General features: G+C 40.7%; 1 protein-coding gene across 1 annotated transcript in view; it reads right to left on the minus strand.

Annotated features, from left to right (window-relative positions):
- UNC5D (unc-5 netrin receptor D) overlaps nucleotides 1–12,221 on the minus strand; it is a 620,243-nt gene that overhangs the window by 80,165 nt on the left and 527,857 nt on the right. Inside the window, exons 9-11 of the mRNA XM_056116771.1 lie at nucleotides 6,265–6,279; nucleotides 5,368–5,553; nucleotides 1,397–1,774 (exon numbers count right to left, since the gene is read on the minus strand). Of these exons, the coding sequence (XP_055972746.1) occupies nucleotides 1,397–1,774; nucleotides 5,368–5,553; nucleotides 6,265–6,279 (579 nt within the window). The remainder of the gene's footprint in view (nucleotides 1–1,396; nucleotides 1,775–5,367; nucleotides 5,554–6,264; nucleotides 6,280–12,221) is intronic.

Genomic DNA, 12,221 nt, shown 5'->3' on the forward strand with positions numbered 1-12,221 from the left:
TTAACAGAACTAGTCCTACTGCAGATTTCATTTCACAAGAACTTTTGTTCAATATGGATATGTTGGTTAGCTCCAACCTAGAGAAAAATCTTTTCAGTAACTGAACCCCATAATGATCGTCTGGGCTTTTTTCCCTCTCAGTACCCAAAAGCCATGATCAAAAGAACATCTAATTTTCATTGCCTAAAAATCAACGGAGAGATTACACACTTCTGCCATCTGGCTAGATCTTAGATGGCAACTCTAAAGATGAAATCCATAGGCGTGATGTAATTTTAAAAGGTATTTGGGCTGTACACTTTCAGTATCCCTGCAGAATCTTAAATTAAAAATAACCATAAACAAAATTTCAAAAAACCTTTTGTCTAGCCAAAGGGGGAAACATATTACTTTGGAACAAATTTTACTTATTACAAACTGGATTCAACTGAATCATAAACTACTACTCATCACAATGTAACATTATTTGTAAAAAATAAGATTTTGTTTCTATTTTATTGCTTTTGTGTCATACCCAGTCATGTTCAGGATTTACTCCAAGTTTGTGCTCAGGAATCTGTGACGGGATCTTGGGGCACCATATATGGTGCCAGGAGTCACACTGGCATCAGCCACTGTCATGGCAAGTGCTTTCTGTTGGACTATCTCTTGGACTATCTCTCTGGCCCCTCTACTATCTCTGTGGCCCAATACTATTTAGATCTAAGAGGAGTTCATTAGGTCAGTTACTGAGGAAGTTTGATTCCTGGGTATTGTTTGAATGGATTACCCCCTAGTGCCTAGACTACTCTTGGTTAGTATATTTGCCAGTTATTTCACAGAACCTCTTCTGTGATTCCTGATCATGTTATAGGTAATCCATCGCAAGAGTCTGTGGAGGAATCAAACTTTTCAGTAAGTGTAAATATCAGCTCTAACGTCACCAAATGGAGTGTTTGCTCCATGCTCTGATGAAGACTGCAAACCCTAATCTTGGCACCAGTCTTTTGTTTTCTCATAGATCGAAGACTGATAGCAAAAACAGTTAGTTGCTTTGACAAGCGAATTGTGCACATATTTAAAATATATCTGATGTGTAATCATGCACATATAAAATGCGTATCTAACTCTGTAAACACAAAGGCACACTGTAGCACTGTAGCACTGTCCTTTCGTTTTTCATTGATTTGCTCGAGCGGGCACCAATAACGTCTCTATTACTGAGACTTGTTGTTACTGTTTTTGGCATACTGAATACGCCAGGGGGAGCTTGCCAGGCTCTGCAGCTGTGCAGGCAGGATACTCTCGGTAGCTTGCCAGGCTCTCTGAGAGGGACGGAGGAATCGAACCTGGGTCAGTCGAGTGCAAGGCAAATGCCCTACCCGCTGTACTAGTTGGTACAAAGACACACACCCACCTGTATTTGGCATCACTAAGCGTCCTCCTAAGTGACCAAAGACACCTGTTGTTCTCAGTTCTGTCCTTGTGGGGAGTGATGAAAGATTCTGTATGTAGGGTGTTTTGTTTCTGGGGTGTATGGTACTGAAACTGCGGTTGTTTCCATGGGGGAATGTTCCAGAATGATTTTTGCCATGGTACTCAGCTCTCTCCGACACTCCCAGTGAAACCATGAAGGAGCTTTGGACTTTGACTTTGATGTCTGACAGAGGGTTGAAGAGCGAGGATTCTGTCATGAGTTCTTTGTCCAGCGGGTCCTGAAGACAGATGGGCCCACTGTAGGTTCGGCTCACTGTCAGGTCTGGTTGCATGGAGGAATTCAGGAGGAGGGAGTTACCTGGTAAAAGAATATCAACCTGTCACTCAGAAACAAAAAGGCATCGCCATTACCCTGTCTCACTGCCTCGACTAGCAGTACCCCGACCTGTCCACCTGCCAACTGGTGCCATCAGAACTCATCCCTCTGTGCCATATCGAGAAACAGCCCCAATGTTCGGTCATTCATAAGCACAGCCTTAGAAGCTGGATCTGGCTCTGGATTTCTGGCCAGTTCTCTGAACACCACTGATCCAAATCATTCCCTTTCCAGAGTTCCTTGCATGCTGTCTTTTCAAATTAAGTATTTCTGGCACGCCCTCAGCAACTAACTCAGGTATCGTTGCTTATGTGATTATTTTAACTGGCAATGGGAAGGGAGAAAGATGTTTTGAAATCCAGTTTGCAGCAAAAATAACATCTGCTCATTTGAAATGGCAAGAGATGATAGGGCTTGGTGACTAGGGCACACTGTGTGTAACCAACGTGGTATTTCTGCCAGTACATTTCACACAGCACTGTGGGCAGCTCTGAGGAACTCGGGGAGGAAATAATGCATCTTTGGAGCACAAAGGTCCACCGACCTCATGAATGACCCCATGTTTGAGTAGTCAATTTGTGCTAGTAACAGACACGTCCCCCTGAAAGGAGAAGCTAGCACCGCACATGGGGACAGTGAGAGGCGGGGATTCTGTGTGGGGAAGCAAGATGAACCGCCTTTCTTTCTCTCTCAACACAAATGAAAAACATCAAAACAATCATTACAAAACCATGAACAATTGGACTTTCATAGATTGGGGCTTACCAATTTTTTCCAAGCCACATATTAAAAAGGAATGCAGTAATATTTTCTGGTGATGAAGTAATCTCATTTATTAGTAAGTAACAAAATAACCCTGAGTCCCAAACCTCCCACCCATATCAGTCCGTCAATGTGACAATTCAAATTGAAACCCAAAGCATATTAAACAATTTTCCTTTGGGGCCTGACAAAAATGCTTAAAGTATGGTATTTTTGAAAGCCTTGCCATTCTAGCCCATTTTGTATTAGTCTCCATTGTTCTTCCATTTTCATAATCTGTAGCAAGCCAGCAGGAAATCAATAACTCTGATTTCTCTACCCTCTGTTTGGATGCTCTAAGAATCCAAAAGCACAGAGGAGATTCTGAATGAGATGAAATAATCTTGAACAAATGAAAGGTTCCTTTATGCTACATTTTCATCCTTCTTGAAGTACTCTTGTGCCGAGATACACCCCTAATGAAAATGCTGTGCTATATTCGTGGGGCAAGCCACACCTGGTGGTGCTCAGATGCTACTTTTAAACTGTCCTTGGGGATCACTCCTAGTGGCACTTAGGAAACCATGCGGTATGAGGTATCACACCCAGGCATCCCGCATGTGAAACACGCACTCTGCCAGTTAAGCTTTTTCCTGATTAGGTGCCAAGCTTTTGAATAGCAGTGCACTGAATCCAGAGGTATTCACTTTGCTCTTATTTACTCTCCTCCCAGAAAAAAAAAATGTATTTAAGAATTATATTACTCTCAAGAATATTGAAACAGGAAGATTTTACTGAGATCTGAAAAGTCATTTCTTTACTGGCTGTTTATTCTCAAGTCCTCATTTTCTGAAGTATAATTGTTGGTAACCATTAAAATACCTTCCTAGAGCTTCCAAATCCAAGAAAGTATTAAAGAAAGAATCCAATACAATATAAAAGTGTATACACTGGGGGGGCTTACAGTTGAAGAACACTGGCTGTCAACTCGATTCAAGTCTTCCATGAGACAATCACTACATTTCCCTGTTTCTTTTTTGGAAGTTCTATTTAAGGTCCCTGAACTATTCTAAGAAGAAGTTAGAATAGTTATTCTTAGAAGCATCAGTGTAATACCTTTCTGGCTCTACCAAGAAGGGATATCTAAAACAGTGAAGGTGGACATTTCCATAGAACTCCCTTTAATGGCAGTTTTAGCAACACTCTTGATATAAGAGAAGAGTAGCATTTTAACAGAGGGTTTTACTTATATAGTTTTGTGTGATTCATAGTCGAATGTTTTTTTAATAGCTAAGTACATTTGGAAAGGCAACATATTAACTTAAGAGATTCACAATGAAATCCCATGATATGATACATTTAATTTATGCAAGTCAGCATTCCCCCAAATGCTGCTGCCAGAGAAACGTCTTTCTCACATGCTGCTCTGTGAAACACTGGCAACGGTGCCAAACGGAGGAAAGATAATCTGGCTTCTAGAATCAGATTTGCAACACTGATCGAACACCTCCCTATGCCAATGCATATTACCTATGATTCCAGGAAGCTTGATTGCCACAAGAACTTTCTGAGATGCAGGCCTGTATTCACAATTTGTAACTGTAAAAATTGAGACTCGGAGTATAACTGATTAGCTAGTTCCCATAGCAGTTTTGTGCTGAGATCTAACTTCAAAGCTCTAGACTAAGGCATTAAGCTGTTTCTCACAGTACCATCTTTCCTCTATTCTCAAGTGTCACAGTCTGTGATACTAACAGTATATAACTTGGCAGTTATATATTTCTAGTTTCCGATGGAGTATAAAGATCTGTTCGTCATTAGATTTTAAGTTCATACATTGTAAACAACAAATCCAAATATATATAATGTGCCTCCATCAGAGGCGAAGGAGAATCAGACTCAGGCCTGAAATCTCAGTGCCCAGAACCAAGTGGCAGAGTGTCCTGTTTCGCCTAGCCAATCTCTCAATTTCTAGGTTTATATTTTACAGCCCTATGCAATCTCTGCCAAGCAATGAGACGACATCTTGGCCTATGCTGTTGGTGCTATTGACATGCAATAAAAAATAATAATAAAGGTGAAATATTGATGATAAGGGTCAAGGAAAAAAACTTTATACTCTGAAGAGAAAGAGTTTCATTTTTTTCTCAAATAAAAGCCATGTGCGTCTCAGTCCCATCTCACAATCAGGAATAGATTTGGTTCATACAAGAGAATTAAATGACTTGCTATTTTGAAAAGAGTACTGCTACAGTTTGACATGATAGATTTCCCTTCCCCTCCAACAAAAGATTGCTTCAACTTGGCAACACCTGAGAGTCATTTAGGCTGAGAATTTCATTTTTTCCCCCATGACTAACTGACCCATCATCTATCCTAGAGACATTCTGCTTATTTAAAATAGAAATAATAAGAATTATCCCATCTAATAAACAGTGTCATAAATATGCCTGGGAGGTGATGTTATAGTAGCCTTGAATACTTAGCATTTTTGCAAACTATACTAAATATACATCGTTAAAGTAGGCTAGTTCAAATAGATAATGTGAAATAAAAAAAAATAACTTCAGTCCATTACCAATCTGGAATGGAAGTGCCTCATTTAAAATGTAATAAAAGATGAGAAGAGGTCCATTTGTCCTCACTGTAGCCAAGGCCTTACACAGGTTTTTCTATTGAACCAGGTTTCCGAATGTATGGAGACAATTTGGTAGCGGCTCCCAGTTCCAGAAGCTACCTTCACACAGGCCACTCAGTACCGCAGTACCAGGCATCCAGTGAAAACGCAGCCTAAGGCCTGGGGACCAGGTGCCGGGGAAACCTATGCCGCTGACCTTGACGGACTGTTTTGAAGTTGAAGGTCTGGAAGCCACCTGTCAATGCAGACGAGTCAATGACATCCACGCCATAGTCACTCTGGCTCCGTCTATACAGGGTGACTCCAATGACCAGGACTGCAACAGCTACCACGGCAGCGCCCAAGCCTGAGTATAGAGCGATGTCACTGGCATTCTCGATGCCTGAAAGACACAAGAGAAATTGTAAATGGCCAACAATGACAGAGAATCAAAGAACCACCCCAGATATCAGATGAAATGCTATAAGGGGTTTTGGAGCTACAACTCAACTACTCAGAGCACATGTAGCTAGCCACAAGTTACACTCCTTTTGACACAATCGCCATGTTCCTGAAATGTCTAGCAAGAATCAAAGGGACACTGTTCCCATATCGTAAGTGCATCAGAGGAGCTTACCATGTAATATAACATTGGTGGGAATCAATTTTTAACGATTATAATATTTTTTCCAAGTAAAAACAGACAACTCATTCATTTACTTGTCTGGGGAAGTCATATTTACCTGCAAAATGTACCTTACTTTTTCGGTTGAGGGAATACATGAGATCCACACACAATGATATGAGTGAGCTGCTCTGCTTAAATATGACCTGAGGCACATGCATTCACAGAAAGCAGTATAGAGAATATAACACATGGTATATGAGTTAAGAGAGGAAAGACCAGAACTCACAGAAATGAAATTTAGCTTTGGCACACATCATTCAGTTTAAGAGAACATTAATATCATTATGTGATATATGGAGTCTGGGATCTAGGTGATCTTGAATCCATGGAAGATATCTTCCAGCATCAATTAGTTACTAGACTCTAATGCTTTTTTTTGTGGAAGAGGATTGGTTTCTAAGAGGGTACATGCTGTTTCTCCCATACCTCTCCTACTCCATCCTATTGAATGCATGGGCAAAGCAAAAATAACAGCGTTAGTTTGGATTTAGATTGTGGATGTCTCCCATCCCCAAGATATGTTGTAATTATTTTCCAACTTCTTTTTCTAGATGTGCATTGGGTGTGATTCATCCCTAAAGAGATTCATCATTGCTAATGCAATTCAATATGCGATTTATCCAAGACCACATTATCCTGAAAGAGGAGTAATCTTGGAAAAGGTGTGAAGATAGAAGGTGTCAAGCACTGCCTAAGTCATCACTTTCCCTACACATAATATGATACGTATATACTAGAAGCCCAAAAGTAATTACAGACAGTCCCTCACTTGCAATCATTCACTTTACAATGTTTTCTTTACTTTGATACAAAAACTATATGCATTCAGTAGAAACCCTCCCTCAAATTTTATACTAGGGCACTCTGATTTTCATTTTCAATAGGGCATTAAACAAATTACATGAGATACTGAAGGCTTTATTTTATTTGTTTATTTCGTTTCTTTGGGGCACACCTGGTGATACTTAGGGGACATGTGGCAGGGATTAAACTCAGACCTCTGCTGCTAAGCATGTATTGTAGTCCTTCAAGCTCTCTCCCTGGCCCTGAATAATTTAATATAAAATAGGCTTTGACTTATACTATTTTCCTCAATTGTAGGCTAGTATGAATAGTCCAAGCGTGTTTAAAGCAGGCTAAATTACTTTTGAATTGGGGCATTAAATATGTTTTCAGCTTTAAATCAACTTACCATGGACTTATCAGGAAGTCACTCCAGAGTTTATGAAGGAAGATCTGTGTTATGGCACAGATCTCTGAAGGCCCATCCATCACCATAAATGTCCTTGTAACAGCTTGGAACTTACTCTGCATACATATGCTCTACTATGGTACTTATCTTATCAAATGAGTAACACTAGATAACTTTCTGAGAAAACAGCAAACTTGCTTTCAACAAAATTAGTGGACCATAAAAAACGGTCCTACAAAATTAAAGAGTCAACAAGGAAACCAAACAGAATCAGTCCAGTAACTGGACAGTAGACACATAAAAAGAAATTGCAAGGGAGAACACAATCATCTACGAGCTTCTGAAAGGTCAGATGATTATCAGACGCTTTTATCACACATCTCAGCTTCAAATGTGTTAAGAAGTAGGTTGTGATTTCAGCTTTGGTTCCACCTTCCTGATGTTCTAAATAGGAGAGGGGTGAGGTGGAAGATATAGAGTGGCCATCTTGAAGTGCCCAGAACAATGGACAGGATGACAGATGCCAACCCTGCAGTTCCAATATCTGCCATAGTCATATCAAGGGGCAGAGGAGGGCACCTATGCTCTCTGTTGCTACGCTCATCCTCCTTCTCCTCAATTATGTTCTGTGGAGGGAATAATTATCCACAGAGCAGAGAGGATACTGAACACAACAGATGTAGCAAGCCGGGGTATTAGGAACCGTGAGAGAACTTTGGAATGGAACCAATTAGCCTTTCCCCTCTCTCCCCCGCTCAGATCCTTGGGCACGGCTGACTGATGACACTATCATCTTAAAAGGTGTATCTGGGGAGAACACACCTGCTCGGCAACGGAGCGCATACAGAGGAACAGCCTGCCCAAGTATCGAAGGCAGCTGCTCTGCTGCTGAGTTGGCAGAGTCGGAGCAAAGACACTCTCCATGTCCCTGGGACTAAAATAGGAAGGCCTAGACTCCACAAGGAAGATGTGATTAATAGAAGGCGATGCTGCAAATAGGCATCGCTGGACATAAATGGATATGCTGGGGAAGGTGAGGAGCAGGAACAAGTTCTCTTTATTTCCCTGGATTCTCACTTTGTCCTTTAAAGTTTCCACTTTCTCTTACTACCCAAGGAACCCGGACAATTATTCTCCCTCCAAACACAAATAGTTTTTAAAGAAAAGGATACTATGCATGCCCTCATTGTTCGTCGGTCAAAATTTTATGATGGTATCATGATGTACAAGAGTGCTAATATTCATGTCCTAAGCTGACACTGCTACGACACCACTCCAGTCGAGTTGAAGCATCCCCTTAACAGGCTCTAAGTCCCTGTTCTAGGCGTTAGTTCCCTTCCACACCCTTCCCCTGCCTTGCTGGCCTCCTAAGCTCTGTTGGCCGTGTCTCATTGACCATTGTCTACTGGTAGCCCTGTTTCCTTAAGCTCCACACATGAGTGAGACGAATTAGTTGTCTTTCTCCTGACACATTTCACTAACTGGATTCACTCCAGTGCCATCCAAAGTATATGTGCACCTATATATACTGCAGCACTATAGCCAAGATCTGGAAACAACCTGTGCCCCACAACTGATAAGAGGATTAAGAAACTGTGGTTATCTTTACATGATGGAACACTACTAAGCTCTAAGAAAAGATGAACCTTGCAGTTGATGGCAACTTGGATACATAGGTCTTGAAAGTAAGTTTCATTTTCCAGAAAAATGTGCAGAAACTTTGCAAAGAAAACAAAATAGTGGAGTGGCCTGACTCCAGGACAATAAGAAGCTTAGTTCTATAGTTTTTTCATGGTTTCAGCGGAGAAATCTGGATCAATGTCTGTGAGCATGTGGGTATTCAGAGAGTTCATACCAAAGAACCATCATCATCTGTGGTATATATTCATAGCTGTAGGTACAGAAGCATGTTCTCAGCTCTTGTCAGAAGAACATTAGAAGCCACAGCTGTTCCTTGTTCCTTCCCAGAAAAATCATGGGCCAACTGAACCACCTGGTACAGGTATTTCTGGGGCCTGACCCACATTCATTCCTGTGATTTTTGCTGCATTTCTGCATACTCCAAATTCACTGGGATTAATTTACCTAATAAGTGCGCCCTTCCCATTGAAAGGCCAGTATGCCTTTTCTGAAAGGCACATTGTGATACACTCCTCACAGCTGTAGGCTTCTAGGCCTACCTACCTCTGTTTGCCTACCTGTCAGATTCCAGCTCAACGGTTCTGTTCCTCAAAGAAAGAAGACTTTTCAAGCCAATTTAGCCACACTATGATCTTTGAAATTCTTACATTAACTTATGCCTCCTAGAACTCATTTTGCATTCTCCCTTTAAAAAAAAAAACCGCTAATGTGAGATTCCAAATTGCTTATCTAAAGTTGTAGTATCCCTATAATTTCCCACAGAAATTCATAAATCACTGCATGAAACTATTTATTGATTGCTAGCATGACCTCCATCTGTGGGAAGTGAAGTATTAAAGAAATTACAGTCTGAGGCTGATTTCAGAAGCCCTGCTGCACAACCTCTCTTTTAATTTACATTTCACACATACATACTTGTTGTGTGAAGTAATTTAGAACAAAACCTTGTTATACCATGAATGATCAAGCTGCTCTGCTTTTTTGCGGGGGTCCGTTCCTTCTTCTCGTATCAGTGTGTTATTGATCTCTTCCCTATTTGATCATTCCTACTTTACTTTTTACCCAAGAGTCAGAAAACCTTTTGTCAAAACTTGGTATAATCCAACATGTGATAGAAAAAAATTCTATAGGGCCAGAAATATAGGAAAGGGTTGAAAGTCTTGAGAGTGACCAAAGCACCTCAAGAGACCTGGCATCTCAAATGGTCCCCCAAAAGTATTGACAGAAGTGAGCCATTAACACAGAGTCAGAAGCAAGCCCTGAACATCACTGCATGTGACCGGGAGTACAAATTGTATATAATTCACAGGTTAAGGGAAAAAACAAGAAGAGAACAAACAATTGCTTGTATTCCACCCTAATTGGAAACTACTAAGGAGAGTGTTCTTTTGTTGTTGGTATGACTGTGGACTATTTTCAGAGGGGCTGTAAAAAAGAGAGAGCGAACAAGAGAGGAAGAGGGAGAGGAAGGAAAAGTACCTCTAGGCTGGGGTAGGAGTAGAGGGAGGGAACCTGGGGACATTAGTAGTGGGAAATGTACACTGGCAGAGAGGATAAGTGTGAGAACATTGTATGGCTGAAACCCAATCATGAACAACTTTGTAACTGTGTATCTCACAGTGATTCAATACAAAAATGTTTAAAAGACTAAAAAAAATACTAGGATCTCAGAAAAGAAAAACCTTATTTCCATTTTTTTTGATGTGGGAAAAAGAGAGCTGTAAAGAGACTTGGTGATCTTTCCTTCAGGTGGGTTTATTCTAAGAAGACAAGATGCCCACAATTGGTGTTCAATGACGTAATTTTTGAGGCAGCTAGTTTATCAACTCAAACGTCTCTAACAAAACTGAAAAGGAGGGCATGGTCTTTTTCATAGCAATTGGGACTCTGGTTAGATATTAAAATGACCTTTTCTTAAATGAAAGTTGTTTTAAAAATCAGTGTATAATCTGAGGGAGATCGTAAAATCTATCACAAAAACTCTAAAGAAACTGCACAACTTTACAGTAGTCTTCAGTGTTTTGGGGTTTTTTTTAATCAAAATTAGTGAGAAGGGCTAAATGAATGTTCATAGCTCCTTTGAATTTAAAAGTTCAAAGGTTAATAGGTATTAACCAGGTCCATGGCTTTATGATTATCACACTTAGTCATTTATAGAAACCAATTTTGGGCCATTTACTTAGTTTGTCTTTCTTTCCTCACCTAACCATCTGAAAGGCATATTGATGCCACTTACTTATGGAAACAAACTCAATTTCCATATTATGAGCTTAACAGTATATTCAATTACAATCTATTTTTATAAGATTAGAGAGCTACATAACATTAATAAAGGGAACACAGCAAGCACATTCAAAACACATACACACTGTTTTAATGTCCTATTCGGTACCATGGAATTACCCTTGTTTGTATTTTTTAAAAAAGTGTATTGACATACGTAAGACATAGGAAATTATAAAGGAAACCCCATAGCAAATAGTCACAAAATGAGACCAAGAGTTGCAAAATAAATATAAGAGAGCCAGCTGCTACATGGATCTCCACAGAAGGCCACCAGTGGACCATCCAAGGCAGCCCCCCCCCCCCCCCACCCATATGACTGCTATGAATACAGAGGGATGGAACAAAAGATTTCATTATGGGGTGAAATAGGAGATAGAGCAGTCTCTTCCCAACTCCTCATAACCATTCGTGACCAACATACTGGGAACACCTGTGATCTCGAATACAAGATGGGGTCAACGGGAGGCATGTCTGTGCTGAGGGTGTGGACTGGATAATGAGCATCATTAGACCACATTGCAGGGCCAGGGATAGGCTTTGAATGCACTTCATGGTACCCTAATCCTAAATCTGGAATAGCTTCTGAGCACTACCAAGTTTGGCCCCCAAAACAAACTACAAAGGAGATCCTTAATGTTGTGTCACCTGGGCTGGGGCAAGAGCAGGGCTGGAGCGATAGCACAGTGGGTAGAGTGTTTGCCTTGCACATGGCCGAGCTGGGTTTGATTACTCTGCCCCTCTTGGAGAGCCCGTCAAGCTACCAAGAGTATCCCACCCACAAGGCAGAGACTGGTAAGCTCCCCATGGTGTATTCGATATGCAAACAGTAACAACAAGTCTCACAATGAAGATGTTATTGGTGCCCGATTGAGCAAACTGATGAACAACAGGAGGACAGTGCTACAGTGCTATATATACATATATATTTAACATTTATTTTTGTGGTTAAGGGATTAAAACCAGGGTCTCATACATGTAAGACATGCTTTCTACCACTGAACCATACACCTGAGTCTACTAAAATCATCTGTTCTTTTATTGATTTTTTTAAATTTGGGGGCGTCAACACACTGTGCTCAGGGGCTATTCTTGGTCTTATGCGTAGGAGTGTCTCTGGTGGTGCTGTGTGGACCTGATGAGGTGCCAGCATTGGAAAAATCAAGGCAAATCCTTTAACTCCGGGGCTACCTCTCCAGTCGTAACTCATTTAAACTTTCCAACAATCTTATAAAATGTTTCCTATTTTCTTTATAAAAGGAGGCAA

The sequence above is a fragment of the Sorex fumeus genome, unplaced genomic scaffold (assembly GCF_029834395.1).
Source record: "Sorex fumeus unplaced genomic scaffold, SorFum_2.1 ptg000033l, whole genome shotgun sequence".
Classification (NCBI taxonomy): Eukaryota; Metazoa; Chordata; class Mammalia; order Eulipotyphla; family Soricidae; genus Sorex; species Sorex fumeus.